The sequence below is a fragment of the Cyphomyrmex costatus genome, unplaced genomic scaffold (genome assembly GCF_001594065.2).
Source record: "Cyphomyrmex costatus isolate MS0001 unplaced genomic scaffold, Ccosl1.0 scaffold120, whole genome shotgun sequence".
Taxonomy (NCBI): domain Eukaryota; kingdom Metazoa; phylum Arthropoda; class Insecta; order Hymenoptera; family Formicidae; genus Cyphomyrmex; species Cyphomyrmex costatus.
This window is the reverse complement of record NW_017275174.1, coordinates 306,370-331,298: the sequence shown is the minus strand read 5'-3', so window position 1 is coordinate 331,298 and position 24,929 is coordinate 306,370. Positions and strand designations below refer to the sequence as shown.

The 24,929-nt window shown below is 38.8% G+C and overlaps 1 protein-coding gene across 4 annotated transcripts in view; it reads right to left on the bottom strand.

Moving 5' to 3' along the window:
* LOC108779352 (LIM domain-binding protein 2) overlaps positions 1–23,084 on the bottom strand; it is a 92,461-nt gene extending 69,377 nt beyond the window's left edge. For all 4 annotated transcript variants that reach the window (XR_001940872.1, XM_018546765.1, XM_018546753.1 and 1 more), the window contains exon 1: positions 22,184–23,084. Coding sequence is in view for 3 of the 4 variants with exons in the window: in XM_018546765.1 (XP_018402267.1) it covers positions 22,184–23,061 (878 nt within the window). In the remaining variant the exon portion in view is untranslated. The remainder of the gene's footprint in view (positions 1–22,183) is intronic.
* Between the last annotated feature and the right edge of the window lie 1,845 nt (positions 23,085–24,929).

Genomic DNA, 24,929 nt, shown 5'->3' with positions numbered 1-24,929 from the left:
CTAATCTTAGAAAGGAAGTGTTTCTTTTCTTGATTTTGTTTCTAAAATGCATAAACAGATACGCAAAAATTACTGTCGCATTCGAGGACATAGGTAATCGATTCCGAACGGGCGGCAAAGCTCCTACAAATCCAGAATAAACCTTGCGCGGCAGCTTGCTGCTGCATAAAAAATAGCTTTGCACTCACGCGGGCGTAATCTCACGTGGTACGCAACGCAGGTAGCGAGCAACAAGGCGATAGACACGTCCGCGTGAAGGGTTCGATAAAATCCCGCCGTTTTTTTTTCCCGCCACATCGCCCATTTTACGAGCTAACACGAAAAATATCGTCTTCCCCATAGAGATTTCTTTGATCGGTTGTCCACTCTGCTTTGACAAGGTTCACGGAATTTATAATTAATGAATTTTGTTTCTCTGGAAAAAGCCTTCGGTTTTCATTCATACAATACCTTATTGTATAAAAGCTACTCTCAGCCTTGTCTAAAATACGTTTATGCATTTATCTTGCTCTCGCATGTACAATTACATGCAGAATGATACAAAAGCGAATGATCAATTATTGTGTGTTGCCATCCAAGGCACACCGATAAATCTTTCCCGCATTTTTTCTTAATCCGCCAACGTGAAGATCGCCTTCACGTACTCAATTGCAAAAATGCACAGAAATTTAACTTCTACTTTTATATAAACAATATTGTGTTTATACATCGCGTTTTCTCGAGTGTAGGACTCTATATTTCTGAACTTGCGGACGTATAGAAATGAAGTTATAATTCATGGAAATAATAAAGAAATTATTCAGCTATCTAACGCATCGAATGCAAACCACGTTTCTTTGCAGTTATGAAAATTCATCATTAATGAAGAAGAGATAATGTGAGACACATACACGACTCACGCATAATCTACGACAATTCATCTCCCGTGGAAAATAGCTGGGAACAAAATATGACTAGGGGCTTCGAGGGTATGAAAGTTTGAAAAGCTGGCCGCACTTAGAGAACTATTCCGCGCGCTAGTTCCACGTGGCCTCCACCTCCTCTGTTAGAAGCTTTAATCCCTATAACGCAGGAAGTGAAGAAGTAGACTTTAGTACACGTGAGAAACTCGGTGGAGCACTTGAAACGATCTTGTGCTTTTAGCGTGTACTACACCGGGATGTTGCGTGTTGAGAAAAATGCGGCAGGTATAACCGCCTAGTTAAAATCTTATTGTTATCTATACGTACGATGGTACAGTAGTGCACAAGAGCTGCGTCAAGAGATTGCATTTAGTTTTAACGCTTAAAATGTGACTAGCTTGATTACGTTTTACTTAATTTCGTAATGAGAATTATCGAAACGTAATTCTTAAAAAAAAATTTTAAATATACTGAGAAAATTATTCTGATTAAACCAACCAAACGAATTAGTAAAAATGGTATGTGTGATACCGATTGTTAACATTTTGCATTATCAAGAAAAAAATGATAAAAAAGAACAATATTTTTACAAAAAAAGTTTGGAAAGAAGTACAATAAAATTTCAAAAATGTTCCTAAGTACCGATAAAATTCTACAAAAACAGCTAATTTCCAGAGATAATCACCTAAAACAATTTCAGGCTTTTCCTGGTATTTCTAGATAATAAACACCTTAATCTTATTATGTCCGAGCTAGAATAAATATACAGGATATTTCCCATTTTAATTACCCCAGGCAAATATTAAAAAAAATATGTAAAATACGAAAAAACATAAGGCTTGATTTTTCATTTTCTGGTAACTATAATTGTGATAATCTGATAATAATGTAAATTTTGTATTTTTCTAGCTACGATTATTGATTAATCACTAAATTGATAGTTTTGTAGTGGTAACTTTAAAAGTTACTCACTAAAAAGCATCACTTCAGTAATTAATCATAGCCAGAAGTAATTTTTATCATCAAGCGAGGTTAACCTTAAACCACAAATTAACCAGATAAAAACTGAGCTTAGGGGAAAAAATTATATATTTCCACTTTAAAAAATGAAGTGAGATCTTAAAATATTTATTAAAAGTTCATAGTATACTCTCAAATAATCTTATAAAAAAGATTTTTTTTAAAATTGTTTTTACCATTTTTTTTCTCCCTTTAAATCTCTCTTAAAGTCTCCCTTTAAATCAACAATACAACTTTTACCTGAGACAATTAAAATGTGATACTCTGTGTAAAAGAATAAATGTTTACGCGAACTCCTTTCATTACCTGTAGCAGGTACTACATTTTTGAAAATGTTTACATTTGCTGTAAAATTTTGTATAATAATGTATTTACAATATATACATGCTGTTCATGTATTCTTATATTTTCAGTTTTTTATTTTAGTATTAAGTTCGATTCAAACAAGTCCCACTAACAAGCGATAAATTATATCATTATACTTCACCATGTCCACAATTATGAGGACATTATACTATACGTTTGTAATTTCTAATAAATCGATACGAATTGTAAAGTTATAGGCGCGAGTACGGCAAAGTTGATCGGGCAAAGACAAACGAGCGCGTAAAGTCTCACAATTTGTCAAGTACGTAAGTGAAATGAACGTAATTGACCTATGATTCTCTCTTCCGATTACTTCGTAATGAGAAGAGAATCCATCGGTATTTTATCGGACGCCGTTTAACACTCGTCGTTTACTCGTTCGTTCACGTCGCATTTTCGTGTAGACGTATCGCTGACTCGCCTGTGTTTAATAGAAACGGCTGACGCCCATCGACCTGTCAATAATATCAAAATTGTGTACCGCGGTATTCCGCGAGTTAGCTACAAACGTAATTATTGGAATAAATTTGCATGACTAGAATCGGATCGTTCCATCTCTCGATAGGTTCATTTCATCGATGGGCCAATCACGGTACACGCTTCCAATGGAAATACGTTCTAATTGGTACAATAGGATGGCCTCGGCTGTCATGAAGTTTATAAACTTTCCGCGTTCGCGTCACGCCTATTAATTTCCAGGGAGTATTTTCGATTATGTCACTCGCTCAGATTTATTCGTAATTATTCGTTCAAGGAGAATACCGTAAATGTAAACACGATTTCTTATAACAAAAGAATTTACGCGCAAATATTATGACACAAGTCATAAACATTTTACTATTTTTGTCTTGTAAATAATACAGATTATTTTTATGGAAACATTTTGTTTTTTATTTGCTCTGATTGGGGTGATATTTTTTGCAAATACATTTTTTGACAAGCTTTATAAAATGCAAGCGTCATATTTAATGGATATTTCTCAATAATAAACTTTTGTAGGATTATAAAAATACAGTAATACACATCATTTCACATAAGACGCTTGTTAGCATCAATAGATTAAACTAATTATCTATTTAATAAATGAAGAATATTAATATTCTAAAAATAAATATTATTAGGCATAAGATCCGCTATGTGTTCGTTCTATCGTTATTTATCTTTGTGTCATTTACTTTTATTTGCTTTATTAAGTTAATTATTTACTTTAACTCATTAGTATAAAATATTATTTCCTAATAACACATCACTGATTAAAATATTTTACAGTCATGTTGACTAACTCAATATCATTTGTCGATGTAATTATCTACTCTGAAATGTACATTGCATCTATCTCTCGGAAAATCGATCAATTTTTTACACAAATGTGTTCAATGCGACACGAATTCTCGGAAGTCGGTATTTTACAATTTCGTGAAGAGCGAAAAGCTTCGCTACTCTATTCGCGGGCAGAATGATGATCGAACGCGAAAAGCGGAATGAAGATGTAGAGCCTCGTGAATCGCTCCGTCGTGACCCCGAGCACGCTGGAAGGATTAATCCTCGCTGGATGATCACACACGGTGGGACCTAACAACGAGGCGCTTCGACCTGTGGACCGCTCAGAACTGGTTTCCGAAATGATCCCCGACTCGACCCACACAACACAACACAATCATTCCTGCCGCGCGTTCGCGATGACGCGAGCGCGAGCGCTTCTCGCGCGCGGAGAAAGAGATCTCTCCCCAGCTTCGGTCCCGGATAGAATCGTGTACGCGACTCGCGTCCATTGCGCGCCATAATTTCACGAATAGAAGATGTCAAATAAATCCGGCTTAGAGTGGAAACTGGAAACGTAACGTCGGAATTCACCCCTCTCCGTAACCTATCGCGTCACGTTGTAAACGAAACGTATCTTGACCTCTTCTCCAAATCGCGATGACGACGATATAAATCGTGTCGCCAGTCAAAATATCACACAATGATTAAAATTTTATATATTTATATACAAATATTATTAAAGATTTATATAATAAATATTTTTAAATAAGAAAACAATGAAAAAATTTTTAATTATTGTATAGATTGCATTCATAAAAGTATAATTCAAACATTTTAGCAACGATTTACAGTCTGGACCAAAAGTTGTCTCAAAAATAAGAATATTTTTTTATAACTGTATTCTAATAGAAATATGTGCGAATGTGTATTATTAAATAATGACAAAAATTTCAATTCTTTCCTATAAGTAGGAAATGTTCGAAATGATTTATGTAAAGTTACATTGCGATGCAGAAATTAGTTATCCTGTAAAAAACAAAATAATTTTTTTGTTATAAATCTTTGTAACTAATTGATGAATGGCAAAACTATACATAAGTTATTTTGAATATTGAATTATTTATACAAAAACATTCAAATTTTTGTTATTTTAAAAATTTTAGTTTATAATAACGAAAATAATAACAAAAAAAAGTAAACAATCTATAAAAATATATTATTCAATAAAAATAAAACGTTATAAATACAACATTCATATGTACATAATTTGTTTAAAATATAAATATTAATATAGGTATGTGCTGCATATAAACGTGTCTCATAGTCTTTAAGCACCAAGATCCGTTTCAATTGAAAATTATTTCTCTTATTTAATTTATTCTTATAATTTACTAAAAATAAATTACTTCATCATAATTAAATGACACCGATTGTAAGTGAAAGATGCTGAAAAAAATGACGGTAGTGTTACTGCTGCGTTTCCAGTAGCGCGATAACGCCCCAGAAACTTGCAACTCTCATTTCTAACTCACAATTTCGCGATTATAACTTTTTCCAACGGAAAACTGTGATATATGAGCCGACAATACATGGACAAAATATCGATTAATAAGCACAATGTGAAGTTTTAGATCAAATATGCCTGTGCGCGCCATATAACGGCAGTTATTAGTTCGGAACGGGGAAAAAGCGCGGAACTCGAAGAAAGTTACGGTCGAACAAAACGCGCCGATTGCAGTTACAATTGCAGTTAGAGTTGCAAACAGCGTTCATCCTCTGAGCTCCAGAGCGACAATGCATTGAAAATCACTTCTCGTCGTATATCCGCGCTAACGTTAACAAGAATAAATATGCGATATAATTTATACCGAAGTCAGTGTCTCTAAAATTTATGCGTGAAGAAGAAGATGCGTACAAACGCGGTGGGTTCGCGATTGCCTTGAAAATGCATGCACACGTCCTCGCCTCGCCGAGGAAAAGTGCACCGAGACACGAAGACCCGGGAGACTGACTTTTCGAAGTTTCCTGCGCGCGTCGCTCGAAGGGCTTTATCCGACGAACGGCCTGAACGACGAGCCACGCGACGTACCTTTCAAGGTGAGCGGGATTCGTCTTCCGAAAAAAAACATCGACGAACGGATCGACGGAGGTCTCGCACTCTCTCTCTCTCTTTCTTTTTCTCTTATGTACTTCAAGTAGCTTCGGACATCGACGCATACGAAATTTTTATCAAGAAATATGTGAGACTTTTATATCGCGTAATAACTAATTCCTCGATAAACGACGAATAGAAAAATTTGTCTCACACGACCGACATATAGAGTACAGAAATTCTAACTTGAACGGTTATAATTCGTATAAATCTCGTATCTCTCATAGCTCTATACTAAGTCGCGGATTTAATTCTGGCTAAAATGCAACTTGATTCAACGTTCTGATTGCATTGTTAATGCGACAGCTCTTATCTCGACGGTCGAGATCGCTCGTCCGGTAAAGAGAAAAAGTTCTGCAAGATTCTACCACGAAGTCTTTCACGGTATAGGAATTGTGAATCGCGATATGTAAAATGATATGTGCTGAACAGGAAGAAGGGGAGATACCTGCCTTCGTTTCGTTGTTGTAAACGCGAGGAGTAGTAAGAAACGGACGTAAATACATATTGCACATACTAACAACACGTCTTATTATGAAATAGAAATAATTGTCTTAACTTACTTCCCTTACTCATAAATTATCCCAAATATATATCTCATAAGATTCTTAAATAAATCAATTTCTATGTAAATAGCTTTTGTTCCTTCGAATACAAATTACAAAAAAAAAAAAACAATTTATGTGAAAATTCTTTGTAAAGCTACTACCGAAAAAAGATCAATCTCCACAATTATTATAAAAAATCGATCAGTTCGAATTCAATTATGAAGTCTGAAGAACGACGCGAAAGGATCGTAAATACGAAAATGATTATCTCCAGCACCGTACCTTCAAAAAAAAAAAGAGAAGAGATAAAAAAAGAAGCAAAAATAAGAACGAGGTGAAGCGACTTTCGAATCCATTCGGAAGATTCGCAACCGGACCTACTACCAGGTCCGACGCGAGCAACCCGGTCGTAGAGCGCGAACTGGTCAAACGACATTTTCCACGTTGCAAGGTGCCTGCAATTTCTACCGGAGAGATGCATCCCGCCGATGCCTCAGTGCCTCGGCGGCAAACTCAAACTACGATCGACTTTGAGCTCACTCGAAACTTCGATGCGCCGTAGCGCGTGTAGCTAAGTTCTCTCACAGAAGCTGAGAGAGAGAGAGAGAGAGAGAGAGAGAGAGAGAGGGAGGAGGAGAGGGGGGGGGGACAAAGAGCGAGACAGGAGACGAAGAAGAGACGGCAGCATCGAAAGATAGAGAGGTAGGTTGAGGTGAGATGAAAGCGACGGAGGAGACGACGGCGAGAGCGACGAAGAGGAACAGGCTGAGTTGGAGGTGGAGCAGGAGGAGACGAGAACATGGTGAGACGAAGGCGAGAGACGAAGGAGGAGGATTTGAGGAGGCGGCCTTGAGAACACGGACCATGGAGAGACCAGTGCGGAGGCAAAGTGCGGGAGAGGGGAAACATACACAGAGGGGAAGACGAAGAAAGAAACGGAGGGGAGCGGACAGGACGAGGAGGAGGGGAGGGGGAGGCGAGAGAGTCAGAGACGGGAGAGAGACCAGCCGAGCCAACTTCAACGCGAACGAACTGCTTCACTGGCAAATCATTCGCGGTTCTCATCTCGCGTCGCGCGATTCTTTATAGAAATCTCGTATATATAGGGAGGAGGGAACGACGCGCGGAGAGAAATCCTCGAGTCATCATCCACGAGTTTCCAAGTCATCGGGTGCCCGGGCATCGAAATCTACGGAGCGCGCGCGTCTCGTGATATTCCGCGGATCTCATCTCGAGTACCACGAAAGGGTGGGATCGAATCGGACGTGACGAATCGGCACTCGCTCGAACACTTCGTCGATCTGAACGTGCCAGCGGAGAGATTCCTGACATTTTAAAATCTCGCGCACCGCGCGCCCGCGCCGTCGCAACGCGCCGGGACACGCGTTACGCAATTGAGATGATGCAAGAATGGCGACACGGCAAACGCGCATCGGCGCGGTGCAAGCCGGCCACCAACTTATGTACAACGTCCTGCCGCATGACGCGAGCTGACGATTTAGGCCGATATCTCTCGCGTTATACAACGAATTTGTCGAATAGCCAACGGCTATGCAATTCGCGAGAGATTATTATAAATTATATAAATATCAGATAGATTTTGCGCGACGTCGTCGATTAAATTTATCTCTCTTACGTAACCAGAACTGCACGGCTAGGGGAATAGAATATATAAGTGAAATTAACGATATTGGAACTCCAATCTTTTTACTAGTTGAAAGATACTGTCTCGTACGACTTTGCGCCACGCGTCCCCACGATGAGAACCCCTGAAGTGAAGCAGAGCGCGCGCTCTCGGCGCAGGTAGGTCGCTTGAACCCACGGCTCTCTACGGAATATACGAACACTTGGCGAGAGGTTCGCGAGGTCGCGTGCGCTGCATTTGGACAGGCAGCGCTAATCCCATTATTTATAGCTCAATGTTTGATTTCAGTCGATCGGCCGTTATTTCCGGCTACGACACCGGCTACACCTGCATGGCTTGACGTCGAAAGTGTCAATGGTTTGAATAGTCGACAGTCAAAACTCCTCGTATCGTTCTCAACGCGTAAAAAAAATTGACGATGCATCGCTCATTTACTAAAACATATCGTTTGAAAATGTTTAACGACCAATTCAAAAATTGTCATTTTGAAATCGTTTACAGAAAAAGGAAGAACGGAAATATACTCGTACGGAAAAAAATAACACAACTTTATTCTCCTAAAATAAGTAATACGTTAATAAGTCGTGTTATTTCAAAATTACACATTAAAACTTGACATTGTAAAAGTTTTTTATTCAAAATGTATTTTCTTAAAAAATCTTGCTTTTTGAGGTTGTATCCGTCGTTTCTAGTAAACGAATGACGTATCGTAAACATTTCGACAATCATTTCGAATATTGAACTTAAATCAACACAATGTAATATAAAATGCGCCGTGTTATTTTCCCAGTTTACGTGCAAATACATTTTTAGTACACAGATTGTATATGATTAGACTATCCAAATAATTCCTTCTTTAGAGACGAAAGAATTTTTTTTCCAATCCACTAGACAAACTATTTCTTGTATGCGTAATACGAGAATAGCGGACATACTACGGGCTTATTGAAGAATGAATTATTCGTTAAAGATAAAAGAGCGCACCCATACAAGTGCGCCTTTATTTACGGGAGACCATCAAGTTGAAATAGCGGCGCGCGTAAAAATAAACCATCCGAATTGTCGAGGTCGGGACAGTGTCCGTTGCTGAACGACGGCCGCGGAACTTGTTTGCCGCCGTTTCTTTCCGCCGCGTAGCAATGCGAGGTGACGATGTTAATCGCGCGAGCCGGAGACAGGTCGTTAGGCACATTCGCGTGGCCGGGGATCTGGATAAACGTATAGCTGTCGAAACTGTGAATGAACCGAGCGAATGAATTAAACGGGCGCTTTGTTGCAACACTTCGAGCGAGCTAACGAAGCTTGTGACGCACGCGTGCGTGAGCTTCCGCGCTGAAACGCCGCGCGACGTTTTATAAATAAGCGCCGCGACACACACACACACGTCGCGCTCGCCGTTAAGAGAGAGAGACAAAGGAGAAACTGTCACGATGCGTTAATCAATGTTCAGCTCGGTTTCTGGTCCGATTGTCAAATCTGTGCGAGCCTCAACAGAGACACGCCAACCGTTGCTTTCGTAACGTTGACGATTCCGCTACACTGTTTCGAGAACTCGTCCAAAAAGATTTCGAGGATAAATTCTTTGGCTTATTCACGCGTACACGAAGTTGCATACCGAATCGTATAGTAGCGAACGAAGACGAACGAAGATCGATATTCTTACTTCTAGTATATACAGCGTCGTATTTAACTCCGAATAAACAAACACTGCTGAATATCAAAGAAGCGATGTGGTAATCCAATCTCGAGTTAAATAATATTTTGTTATTTTCAATTTCCATACGTGTCAAAATGTAAATCAATTCATTTCTGTAGTTAGTTTCAAAGTAAACAACGTTCATATTAACGTATGCACTTAGTAAATAATAAACTAAATTTGAGTCAAATTTAATACATTTTCTTGAATTAAATTATTCAATTCCATTGTTTTGATTAAATTAATGAGTAGAAGCGGTAACGACCTATAGAAATAATTAAAAATAACTCAAATTGAGTCTAATTTGACATTATGAATTTACCAGAGGACGCTTCGTATTTCTTCGAATGCGAAATTAAACGAGAATTTATAATAGCAATAATTTTTCTATTAAAAACGTACAAATAAAATCACTTTTTAATGTAAACCCCTTATCGATATTCTTTTTACAGTACTCAATCAACTTCCATATATCCTAAGAATAAAATATTTTTGGTTGCGCAGCCAGGAATGTTTCTCTTTTATTTTACCAAATTTTTTTACTCATTCATACACAATTCTTTGTGTCATACGGTATCTCCATGTACTGTAATATATGCACTATCATTTCTCAGTAAATTTCAGTCAGTTGTACCTCTTTGCGCTCACAGAAATCTTACTACAGTACGCTGTATCAACAGTGCACACAACGGTGCCTCGGATGCTCGGTTCCCAGCGAGCTAAATATTACAAGTCGCTGCAAGATTTTCCCAGATTTGCAAACGCCACTGTAATTTCTTCCGCTTTTGCTCAAAGTTATGAATAAAGAAACAATTACCTTAATTTTCTTTATTCAATATCCTCGTATAATCGATCTAAGTTAAAATAGCGTAAAGGACTACGAGTGGTGTTGTTGAGAAAAATAATCACGCGTCGTCAGGCACGTTCACGAGATTCTATAACAATCAGCCTATACAGTCAGCCGATGGTGCATCTTGAGGGGAAAGTCCCTTCGCGCGCGACGGCGACATCCGATAGCAGATTCGTGAACGCGCGGAGATAAGGGATGTTTACACTGACGTCCGAGAAATGCAGCCTACGTGTAAACACGCGCGCCGCGCCGCTGCAGTGATTCGTGAGAGATCTTCTTTAAGTGGGTGTAATCGAGAAACCTTTCGAGGCAATCTGACCCATAAAACTTAACGGGGTACGACGTACGTGTGTATAGATCGACTATCGGGTATCGGGCCAGATAAGGGAGTAAATGAGCGGGTCGGGTAAATCAAGGGAATCTCATAGCATCATTGATCTTGGCGCGAGCGCGCGAGAGCAGGCTATCCTCGTTTCACGGTGAATCTCCGCACGCGAAGCGATTATACACGTTGAAATCATAATCGCTCGGTGTACATCGATTCGTAAAGCCTAATCGGCTCGCTAAGAGGCTGGGCATCGATCACTAGTTTTATCGACCTCCGGATTAATTCATCCATATTAATTCTGTCGGTTGTATCTCTCCACTACATGATGATGAATAATTACGTTTCATTAATTTGGGAAAACTGTGAAAGGAACGCGTGTGATTACGAAATCGGTTGTGAAACGTTATTCTCCCTCGCTCATGTGGAAATATTTTATGGACCACTATAAAATATTTCGCTAGTTTATTAACAAAGGTTTTTAAATTGCGATATGTTGTTACGCTTAAGAAATTCATAGCGCCGACAGAAATTTTGGCTACGGCTGTGTTAATTAAATTAAAACTAATTACCCAGCAAACCCTAGTAATTTACATTTGGTGTGCTATTACACAGAGGTTTCTAATTAAAATAAACATAGCTTCGTTTGCTAAGTTCGTGGTACTGGACGGATGCGGCCCCGCGACAAGGAAAGCTTGACAATCCGGGGAGACGTTTGCCAAATTATACCTGTCCCAGGAGACACCTACATCGATGTTTCTAGGTAAACTGTGACACGAAAAGATCTTTCTCCGCTTTATTGTTTGTATCTTTCTCACCTTCTTTTCTTTCAAAGAGTTCACAAATGTTTGTTTTTTCAAAGAAAGAGACCTAGTTTTTCTCAAAACCTTCAGAAATTTCTTTCTGACTCAGTTTTTCATTTTCTAGTTAACTTCTGATTAGATTTAACCTGATGATAATGTAAACACATTTTTCGTTAATCACTAAACTAACGGTTTTGTAGTAGTAACTTTTAAAGTTGTTACTACGAAATTGCTTGTTTAGTAATTAATCCATAACTAGAAAAACATAATTTTTTACATTATCATCAAGTCTAAATCAGAAATTAGTCAGGTAGAGAAAAAGCGGGCCCCAGTAACTAAGCTAATGGCCTAGTTTACATCGTACGATTAGGTTGCTATATACCTATATACGATAGCTGTCTTTGTTTAACATATAGATTAAACAAGGACACTTATCGTATAGATAACGGTCTAAACGTATGGTGTAAACTAGGCCATTATATATCAATGTATCGAACGCGAATATAGTATCTGTTATACAATAACTATACACAACGAATGAAAAGAAATTTTATTTATGAACTTTGAATCAGAAAATGGAGACTGAACTATTTATTGATATTATTAAATTATCGCATTCACATTAATATGTGAAAAAAAAGTGCATAAAACATATAAAAAGGTAAAATATAACTTTTCATGATAACTTTCAAACTTTAGTCTGAAATTGCAACATCGATACCTTCTCCCATCGTGATGTAATGTAACACAAGATCCGATAGTGCCGTACAAAGTTCGTATATGTTTCTTATTCGTAATTGGTTACAATTACACTCGGTAATTATATGAATCGAATCTCGCTTCCGATAGATGGACGAACTGACTGTTTATTAAAAAGATTAACATCCATGTAAGCGATCGAATCGCTAAGTGCATGGAAATCAGTTTCAATGGAATAAGTGGAAGTATCCTTGTAATACAACAAAATCATTTCACCGGCTCGATAATTCTTTCGCCGCCTCGACGACTTCCGGCGCGCGCAATCCATATGTATCATGCACGTGCGTGTGCGTATGCGCGTACGTATATGCTCCCCCTTGCCAGGAGGAGGAGGTGCGTCTCTGCGAATGCTCGCCTTGAACCTGCCGAGCCGCGCGAAGTTTCACGAGAAACTGGAACCGACCGACGATACGGCCTGATACGCTCTCTGCGCACGGCTTTATGCACAACAACGGCGCCGGTGCATCTCTCCTCCTCGCGTTTCTTGCATTCTGCCTCTCCGGCAGAACGAGCCCTTCCTCTTTTTCAAACCGCACCGGGATTAGGTAGGTACCTTCTCGTATCCTAGATTTGCTCCATCGAAGGAAAACCGAACTTTTCCTCGTACCTAATCGTAAAATTTACAATAGTAAAAGTTCAAGACTGATATTATTGTGCAAATGCGACGAATAACACACTCGGAAAAAATGTAGTGTCTTCAGCAAAACTATTTAACTGAGGCGTCTTTAAGTAACAACTAAATATATTATTCATATAACAAAAAATTGAATTGCTTTTGCGAACATTTTTCTACTTTGGAAATTGATAACAAAAATATCATCTGTCTATATTAACTAAACAATTCAGTTCGTATAAAATTACAGTTCTGTTCGGTATATTTAAAAAAATTTTCACATACACAGAATAAAACATTTGTCCTAGTATATTTGAAAAAACATGAGGTATATCCCTATTTTAATAAATAAAATTGTAAAAATTTTCACGTTCCGTTCAAAAAAATTAGAATAAGAAGTATTTTTATATTTCTTATTAAAGTGCAATAGATATAAAAATGTGTATCGACACTGTCTATGTTTTAACATTTTGAAAGATGATGCTGCTAAATCTGTATGACAAAAAGTTTAATAAAAATATCCGATTGTCTAGAACGTCTAGACAGTAATTGAAAATTTAAGTTGGTTAGTTCGGCAGAGTAGCATAAGATACAAGATTCAGAGAATACTGTAAAAATATGTTGGGTTAATCATTTCTTGATAGAAGAGTGCTTTTGCTTAAAATATTTTGATGTAGCATCTAATATTGAAAGTTATTATATGCAAACGGATAAAACTTTTGTCGACAACGGCAAAAATTCTCGGCTGATTGAATGACAAATTAATCGAGCAGACCGTAATAAATCTACAATTCCACTCAGTGATAGCTTCTTGCCGATGTAAAAGTAGATCGCGATCGTACGGCTCTTACTGATACTCTAAATGATTCGCACGTGCGCCAGTTACGTCGCACCGACGCTTACTTTATGTACCTGTAACTAACTAGAGAAATACGTACGTGCCGCAAGCTAATCCCGCTCTAGTCGCGCTAACGGAAAGCCGCTAGAAAGACAGCCCGCGGCTGTCTCGCTTGAAACGAGAAACGGCTATGTTGCAAAAACAGGAGGAGAATCACCTTGCATCGAACAGCACGGCTGTTATTATTGTACGCGCTTAATTGTAAGGAGTTCTAGTAACTGGAGATAGCTGCATCGCCGTTGATACCAAATAACATAATCTTGTGCATATCTATAATGCGTATATATCCAATGACAATCTATACTCGCGATTTTCCTTCCCATGTATAAATCATAAAATTAACATCGAAATCGAACACACATGTGTTTCGATAAATATTGTATATATCTGGGAATTTGTTCTCCGCAAAAATAAACGGATAAGTATTAATTCTTTTAATTTACAAAATTTTTTTAAATTAAACATTTTCAAAAATGTAAAAATTAAATATCTTACAATTTTGGAAGCGCGCAGGTAACTCTAGTCTACCGATATCTAAATTTTATGTATAAATGAGTGAGGTCATTGACACGATTGCTACTTCTTCGGTTTTCGAGTTCGACTTTACGGATAAATCTCCGATACTTTAATAGACGGAAACGTTAATTCTGGTTAATCGCTCTAAATTTTGACCCTTTATTTTTAAGAAACGATAACAGAACAGTGATATTCCTCCAATTCTGAAAAAAATTTCTAGCAGAAGACTCAACAGTTTAATGACTTATTCGTATTACGGAGTAATGATGAATCTCCGGCAGAGTGGTAACAGTCTTCGGCACAAAGTACAAAAATCTGATGACTTGTTTTTAGAGAAATCATAGAATAATTGCCAACAGTGATAAAGCTATAATTTCTATAATATTATAATTACAAATTATCCGACAAGACATGGATCTTCGGTGGGACACTAATTGAAAAGCGACAACTGTGGTCATTGAATCCTAAGCTATACCTTCAATGGTCATCAGAAAGTCCAAATTATCATACTAAAAACTGGGACAAGCAGAGATAAACATTTAAAAATTTAAAATTTTACGTTACATATCAGTTTCAACTCTTTGGTGGTCAGTATTATAACAGAGAGTGTGATAAGTGATTTCGATTTTTAAGCAATTTTGTGTTATTATATTTATCTTTTATTCGTAAGGGAAAATGTACTGTATACTTTATATTATGCTGATTTTTCTTCTCTTTTAAGTTAATAATTAGATTATTTGTGTTCATAAAGATTTAAATTTTAAATATCTTGTCATTAAAAAAAGTATAAAATACATAAAAAAATTTTGTGCTAATATTGTTATCATTATTTTTTGTTATTACATTGATTAAGAATAGCCCATTCTTTACGTCTTATAAGTTAGCGGAACAAAGTGAGCAGAATCGATTTTAACTAACATTTTTAATTGTTGCTCTATTAGTTTTTTTTTTAAATAATGTAAAGGAAGATTAAGTTAGCGAAACAATATACATAGAATAAAGTCGATCGACGTAAAAATAACGTAGGGGAATTTCTTGTTCATTTGTTGCAGTCAAAATATGCAAGTTACGAATTTGTTGCTTGCAAAACAAGTAAAATTAACAGCAAGAGATAGCGTACTAGCGGAACAACAGTAAAGTATCAGTAAAAGATATGTATAAAAGATATGATGAGGTTTTCCGTTGTTATTTATAACTATTTTACAAGCAACAAATTCGTAACTTGCATATTTTGACAGCAACAAATTCCTACGTTATTTTTACATCAATCGGCTTTATTCTATGTATATTGTTCCGTTAACTTAATCTTCCTTTAGTGGAACATCATTTTAAAAAATAACTAACAAAACAAATTTTTTTCTTTTGGGAATTTGTTAGCAACAAATAAAAATGTCAGTTAAAATCGATTCTGCTCACTTTGTTCCGCTAATTTATAAGACATCCGTTCTTTTGTACATAAAATTTATCGATAGCAGTATTATAGTATCACTCAATAAATTGATAGCATTCTAAGGTTAAAAGCCTAGAATAAAGTTTATTGTTTAATAAGCAATTTGTAATTATACATAGCGTAAAATATTCGACTTAAACGTCCGCAAAAGACTAAGAAGAGATTTATAAATTGACGCAGCCTTACAAAGCATCTCGTAAACTTCAAAAAAGCTTGTGTTGTGAAGAAAATTAACGTTTCGAGACCCTGAAAGAGAAGCAAGGTGCCGATTCGCTTTTGTCGCGAAGCGATCAAGGTTCTTCTTATCCTACCGAGAAGCCTGCGATAAGATAAGGCCACTGACGACGCTCGTACTTCCGATCGTGCTTTAAACGTTTCGTACGCGCTACGATGTTCTTCATCGAGCTATTCACGATTAATTTTACTTACCTCGCATCGCATGAATCTAACGCGATAAACATTTTTTTTACGACGACATTGACTCGCGATATCAACGTGCGACGTTATCGCGACAGCTGCTCGTTCCGACTGTCATCTTCGTAACCATCTTAGACCACATTTTTACACGTGCTCCAGACATTTGCAATCACATTACATGTTTCAAGAATCTGGTTAGGTCAATTAGGCTATCCGATACGTTATTGCTTCACGATAACACTATGCGTTTTTCTTCCAATCAAATTTGAAACATATTGCACGCATATGCACGCGTAATCTCAGTGAGTGTGTATGCAGCCGGTGTGAATATTTGAATGATGTATAATGTAAGTTACATACCTGGCGAATTTTAAAACGTCAAGGTTTCGCACAGGTTATCAAAGCTGTTCTCCTCACTCTTGAGAATGATAAACCGAAAAATATCTTCGCGTAACGTTTCATTATGAAAAACAAAGAATGAGGAATTGTTTAAAAACTATAGAATTTACGTAAAGCAAATATTTAAAATCGATATTTTCTTACATAAATTATTGCATATTTGTTGACTGTATTTGTATCGATCACGATAATTCCAATCCCGGACAATTCTCAAAAAAATTGTACAATCTCTTATACTTTAGCAGAGAGATCAACGTTTCAAAGTTCATTCAGAGAAATAATTATAGAACTCAATAGAAGAATACTATAATATTGAAGCAATATCTATTGATGAAACAATATCTGAGTTTTCCCAAGTTACAAAGATATGTTAAGAAGCTCAAGTGTCGAAAACTAGTCAAAGCAACTCAGTGACTAAATGTGAATTCTCTTATCTACATAACATATCGTGACAATAATTTTACGAAATGATACTAGGTGAGTTTAACTTGATTAAAAGCGAATTCACGCAGAAAGGCACATTTGCGTGGGATGCGCTTAAGAGCAATCGAAAAATATTTTAACTCTAGAAAAAGCGATCGATAAATTTTGTACAAATAAAAAAGTCAATGATTATTAATTTATTATCTAATAATTAAGCATTAAATTATTATATCTTTAATGGTCATTATGAGGTCTAATTTGTTATGCTAAGGCAAGCGAAGACAAGCTTTTAAAAATTCTCTGTCCGTTTTTTATTACATATCATTTTATTACATACATAGTTTGAGTCCCATGGGGTGATCAGTATTATAACAAAAAGTTGATAAGTGATTTCAGTTTTTAAGCAGTTTTATGTTATTTTATATATTTTACTTAAATATTGTAAGAAGACAATATTGAATTACATATTCAATGTCATTTCGGGATGGAATTTGATAGTATGCTTATTTTTCCGTTTCTTTTCCTCTTTAAATTAATAATTAGATTTTCTAAAAGTTTAAATTATAAATATTTTCTTATTAAAAGTGTAAAATGAATGAAAAATCTGTGTTATACATTAATTAAGAGTGGCTTACTTCTTGCACGTAAATTTACGCATAGAATACTGTATCAATATCACGCGATAGTATTATTGTAGGATTAATTATTGCGTACGCGCGTCTTTCAGAACTTTTTAATTAATATATGTTACATAAAATTTTATAATAAAAAAATTTTATATAGAGCTTTTATTAAAGCAAAATTCTTGTGGGCATGACAGTCAATCAGAAATTATAAGAGATAGTACGAGCATAAACGTTTCGCGTAAATGTTAAATGGGATCGTCGAGTATCCTATGTTAAAAAGAAAGCTCTTGCTTAAACTCTGCGCGAGCAAAGTAGCATCGTCATTCGTATGAATGTAGCAGGGTGGAACGCTTATGTTAATGAGCCCGTGCGATTATCAGACGGGGACGGTGAGCGTAGAGATGATGCCGAGGTGATAGAGACGTCCAGACCGGATACGAAGAAGGCCGAGGAGGAGAAGTATCGGATAATCGTCGTCGTGCACATACCGAGTATCGATGTTCTTAACCCCTGACTATCTCTTTTCTCGCAAGACGAGCCCCGCCGAAGGAGGAAGTCGCGAACGAACGTGCATGCACACCTGCGCCAGGGGCACCTCCCACCTGCGAGGCACCTGAGACACCGGGAGATACCGCGACGAAGACAACTTTTCGACGCACCTGACATGCACACACTCGCGTATCTGGTGACAGCCGCTTTTCTCCAATCTCGCGCAGCTCGCGCATGATTTTACTTTTAAAATTTCGTCGAAGAAAAACAGGCTACTATTCGCAGCAAGTTCTATTTTCGCGAAAGGCAAACGGATTTTTTTTACATGTCTTGTTACAAGCGAGCGAATTTTGGGCGGGTCGATCATCAGTCGATTTCAGTGGCTATTAGAACATAGTTTTGTATCGATGAATTTACAGCGGTCATGGTATTCTCGGGAAATCTTTGAAGTTATCTACATATTATTCTCAACCGCGTTGCGCGGAGCCAACTGTGCAACGGTGACCAGGAAGATCCTAACTGAGGTAACGGATTCTTCGGGTATACTGTTACTACGCCTGAGAGAACGTACTAGTGAGCGACTACCGGACGATTGGCACGGAACGAAGTATCGAGCCGTAAAACAATTGTCTAAAAATATCCGCGGTGGAAAAAAACTCGTCGGTCCGTGACCGAGTCACGGAATAATCTCGAACCAATCGAAGACAAGCCGTGAATAATCTTAACTTAATATTGTCCGAAAGTTTCCATCTGTTACTTTTTCGATTTATTCCTTCGTTCAGATAATATGCCTCACCTTTTCCAACCATAAATACGTGAACCTTAAGAGATATTATTGTAAATGACCATACGTATTTCCATTTTTTATCTAGTTATTTATACAATGTAACGCTATTGTGTTCGTACATAAAATTGCAGATGATGATCTGGCTCAGAAAAAAGAGATAGAAAAAGAACGCGCGCGCGAATGTTCAACGAATATGCGAACTCTTTGTCACCGTTCTTGACCGATACTATCGATTATTCACTAAGATTATTTTATTGGTACTTAGTATTCTTTGGTCCGAGGCAAACTCAAAGCAAACATGTAAAAGAGAACTCGAAAGTTTATCGTTGATTAGACAATAATTTTGTAGAAATAAAATGGAGTATGTCGCGATTATCAGCGACATAAAATAGAACTAAGATAGCTCATAAGCGGTGAGCAAGAGCTAAACTTCGCGGGAGATTCCTTCGACCACGCGATACAGTTTTTCGTAAAACATCGCGTGACTACCTGCCACATAATCCTCCCCGTTTCCCTCCTTCATCTACCCTTCCTCGAGCGGGCCCGAGAAAAAGTTTACATACGCCTTCACGCAAAGTTCCACCCCGACTGGCGAGAGACGCACGTGCGAGTGTTCTTTCGCGTGACTGTGAACTGTTATGGCCGGTATGACGACAGATTACCTATTTATATCACTATACAAGGCGTCTTAGAAACTTTGCGTTTTCTACAAGCATAGAAATAAAACAAAATATAACGAGATATAACATGATTTTAAATAATTTAAAGGAATATTAAGCTTTAAGCCAGGAAAAGAATTTGACTGAATTAAGTAGAATTCTGCTTGAAAATGGACAAATCAAAATTTTCTATTGTAGTTAAATTCCAGTTGAAATAAAATCAAAATTCTGATTGATATATAGTCAGAATTTTCTGGTTCGTCCATTTTCAACCAGAAATTGTTCTCGGAGTACAGAAACGACACTATAGGCGCTTTTCTACTTTTAAAATTATAATTTCTATGCTTACTCTCATTCGTTAATACTTGTTCGGCCGAATTCCTTAAATTGACCATTAGATGGCTATTAGTAATTACATATACACGCAAATAAAAATTTGCAATTTATTTGTATACTTTAATAAATCTTATTCATGTTTTATAGTTTGTATTATAGGGTATATGAACGCGTATTATTCGATTTATCGTTTTATTCTATACGTTCTCAGCTTTACACATACTTTTCAATTATTATTTAATTTTCGATGTCAAAAATATCTTATTGTTAACTAGTCTCACGAAAATGTATTTTTTCAATTGTTAAACCGCTATATTAGAGCTGCCATTTTAATTTTCGAATTTCTTACAATTAAAGATTCTCTAATCAGAGTCAAGACACGACACAGCTACTTTTGATTGGTTCACCTTGCACGTTTTAGCAACTCTTGAGGGAAAGATGTGGAAAGGAGAGGAAGAGATAAAAAAGATACAATAAAAAGAAAGAGGAAAAAATAGTGAATATATGTTCTTTTTCGTGTAATTTTGCTAAAACTAGAAATCTTGCATACAAAGCACAACTCGTGTCCAGACTCTGATTAGAGGATCTCAAGAGAATTTCTAACATCCAATTTAAATTCAACACAAAACCAGAAATATTCTACAACAAACTTTAGAAGATTTATCCATTTTTTATTATTGACATCACCAGGAAATGGGAGCCACTATGGAATAGTAATTTTGAAACAGTTATGTTTTGAGGCAAAAAATATTAATAAATAATGATAAAAATCTCGTTTAAGGAAAGGGTAAAAGATTTGAAAATTAGATCTACACACTCGTCCTTTAAAAATTAGCGATTCTCTATGAATTAATCCTAACTTCGAAATGCAAAAATAAAAAAAAATTAGAAAAAATATTAAGTAAAAAAATAGTCTGTAATTAAATAACAAAGAATTTCAGTTTATGGTTATATACGAATAAAATTTTAATTAAAAAATTTGAGTAAAAGTATTAACAATCAGTGATATTCTCGTTAAGTGTGACAATGAATTTTAAATTTATTAAAAAATCAGCAATCGTGCGAAAGAAAATGTGTGATTTTTCTGATACATCCTGCATAATTTGAGTCCTTTCACAATAATGTGAAAAATTGCAATGTGTAAAAAGCAATATATCGAAAATCTTTTCTTTATAGAGAAGTAAGAGCAAACACGGCGCTTTCTCGATATTGAGCGAGATATCGACGACATATATATTTATTTTCACGTAGGATCGAGTATGCAAATTATTTCTTCTGTCGTAATTTTGACGTTTATGGCGCATTCATTACAGTCGCTACGGCAGCGAAGCACTATTTAATATATCGATCTTACGAAAATCACGCCTGCCTGCCAGATGCAACAAAAAAATTGTAGGCAAATAGAACTTAATGTCGATTTTATACGCTAGAGTCGATAAATCAAGTTTCTTCCAGTATAATCCCACGCAACTGTACAATTTGTAACGCGATAGTTAAAGTAAGAAGATAAACATACACTTAAAAAACTGTATCGATTGTATTTGTCTGCCGCTCTAGAATATTCTAAGAAAATTACAATATAGATCACATAAAAATATAACCATTTTTTAAATCATCTTGCTAAATTAAACAGTTATGAAATCCTGTTTGCATGTTCCAATGAATTAACGATAAAGAAAATCGTGCTTTTTAGAAAGAACTAATTGATAGGATATTAGAATTTAATTTAATTTAAATTTTGCTCTTACGAATATCACATTTGCATGTGACAAAGTAAGTGTCTTGAAACCGATTATAAAATATGAGTTATCATTACATTTTATAAGTTACGCGCTCATCTTTATCAGCACTTGTTAAAGTTTTATAGAGAGAGAATCAAAGTGTTGTAATATACTTTAATGTTCTCGATCGTCAAGAATACAAAGTTTAAACTAGTATTAAAAAGTATATAAAAAGAATGTAGTTTAAGACATCAAATTGTATATACATATCTAAATGTGTAACAATTTATATAAAAAATATTTATTTTATATTAATATTAATTTTAAATTTAACAACATATAAAAAGAAAACATTTATAACCGAAAAATCGTGGTTTATTACAACAGTTTTCATCGTCTCCCTCCAAACTCTGCTAGGATCGAGAGAGTCATTCGTTACACAATTCGCTTCTTCCCTCCGCTTCCGTAAGATAATCCGTAAGATGTATTAAGCACATTGTTGGCAGTCTTGCGAATTTACCTGTTGTAGTAGTGCGACGGAAAAGGCTGGCAGTTGAAAAATGGGTCGTTGTGCAAATGCGGTTGTCCAGGTACCCCTGGTCCTTGTGGATGCGCGTGCGGACCCATCGGACCGCTGGGTCCGGGACCGCACATACCGGGCGCGCCTTGGGGCTGCATACCGGCCGGCCCCATCATGCCGGCCGGGCCCATCGGATGGGGCGCCGCTGGGTGATGCGGCGAGCCGACCATGTGGGGCCCCGGGTGATGGGGATGGGGCGAGGGCCCACCGCCCCCCATGTGCGGGTGAGGCGTGTGAGGCGAACCGCTCATCATTCCGTGGGGCGGCATCGGATGGGGACTCGGCGAAGCGCCGTTCAAATGGGGCGCCGCGCTGACCCCGCCATGCGGGGTCGGCGGTCCGCCGTGCGTCGGCGTCGTCGCCGGCTGCGGCGGCGGCAGACTCGGTGGTCCGGCCGGGCCTGTGCCCGCGAGTGGAGGCAACGGGCCGTTCGCCATATTGTTGAGCTGCGTGAGCGATGCCGCCGCCGACGCCATCGCCTGGAGAGGATTCGTGGCGCCGCTCGCCGTGTTGATACCTAAGGCGTTGTTGCCGAGATGGTGATTGTTGTTGACGGGGTTGCCGCCACCAAGCGCGTTGTTGTTATTGCTGCCGATGTGGTTGATGCTATTGGGGTTGATGTTGCTGTTAGTGACGACGCCGCCGCCAAGGGATTGCAAGGACGGCGGCAGCGGTGGCGAGCCGGCGGGGGGCGCTGCCGGGCCCCCGAGGCACCGGCCCGACGGACCGGGGGCGGTTACGCTGTTGGGCGCTACCGGCACGCCGGCGTGGAGTGGGATTCCACCTGGAGGGCGCTGTGCCACGCTCACCGCCGGCATCACTCCCCCCTCCACGCTCTTTACCCTCTCCGCTCTTCACCCTCTTCTGCAACTCCCGCTGGGGTTCTTCTTTTTCGACTAGAGGACGAAACGTGCTTCTTCTTCTTCTCTCTCTCTCTCTCTCTCTCTCTCCCGTCTCTCTTCACTTTCTCCTTTCCTTCTGCTTTCCTTTTCTCGCTCTTGTCCGATATCTCACTCTCTTGTCCCCTTTAACACTTCGTTTTTTCCCCACTGATCTTTCTTCTAAATGCTGGAGGATCTTACTTGAGCTTAAACGACGAAAGGACAATTTTCCTTGAAACAAGTGCAACGATCATCAATATCTCTCGAGCGATTTTACGATTTTCAAAACATGCGTAACTACGAACGCTTTCAGTCTCTTGAGATCGCCGTCTTTTAAATCAAAGATACATCGTTAAAGCTTCGATTTTCAAAATATCGACAACGACGCTGCTTCAATTCCTCTGTCATGAACGATCACTACGAAGGGACGTTACGTATCACTGCACATTGTAGGAGCACCCTTCAACGTAAACAGGGGGAGGAGGAATCGCGTGTTACTCCAGGGTGCACATTCGGACGGAAGGTACAATGAATTCGGACGTTTCACGACGTTGACGCGATCACCTTCATCTATCTTCGTAGATTCTCAAATAAGCCTCCGTCTCGCGGACTATCCCGGAAAACTTGCTATCACACAGTCACACGGAACAACGATCTCTTTCACAAATTATTCCATGTGTGAAGAAACAAGCACTTCTCTTTCTGTTCTCTTCTGTCTTTTTAGGAGCTGTCAGAAAACTTGCCCGAAAGCGCACATTGAACTGCCCCCCGTTTCTTGCACTCGTGTTTCCCGCGCGATATCGCGATTGCACTCTGTCAACTCGGTCAACCTGATTCGCCGGTCACTCGACGCGAGTAGTACTCCACTCCACGTAAGATCCTGGCCGTTTTTACTCAATAAACATGCACGCGTGCGGAGTACCTCCGTTCTGTTTATACCTGAATATAGCGGCGAATACACTTGGATCGCGTGTTCTGAAACGCGCGGTTACGACATGCTCGGCACGCAATCACCCGGTCAGGATACAAGAGGGGGAGAGTTAATGCCAGTGGCCAACAACGATGCGTCCGCCGCGGCACGTGGCCGTCACGTCGTCGGTGTCGCGACGCGCAGCAGCAGCAGCAGCAACAACAGCAACACCTACGTTACGGATCAGCGCTACTCGCCGCCAGCCGGCCATCCTCGCGCCCTCGAGAGATCTCTCATCCTCCTCCTCCTCCTACCGCTTACTATACTTTTGCGCCCGGCACCTACACGCGGTACGCCGCTACCCAACACACCGCGCCGGCTGCTGCTCCCGCGGGATGATCCTTCGCATCCCTTCTCCCTCCTCCCGACCCCCCTCAGTCGCCACTCGGCGACCCGAAAACCAAACCGGCGCGAGCACACCGCTGCTCTCCGACCGACCGCGTTACGCGTCCCGGCATTCTCGTTCGCGCGCCGCGCGCCCCGACGATACGGAAACTCGGCCGACACCGGTCGCACGACACACTCCGAGATTACTACGAGCTGCACGCGCCGTTTTCTTTCTTTTTTTTTTTTTTTTACCAATGTTGCGTCGCACGACTCCGAGGCGATTTCTTTGTTTACCTCGGCACTCCGGAATTCACGCGAGTGGTGGTCGTCGCGCGCTAAAACACCAAGGGCTTCACCAAACACTTGTCTAATTATTCACGGAGAACGCGCGCTCGGCGAACACTCCCGGCGCGTAACACTGCGCGAACGTTTATCCCACACGATCGACGGGACAAAGGAGGATAGAAGGACGAACGCGCGATGCCGCCGCGTTGCGTGTGTTACCACG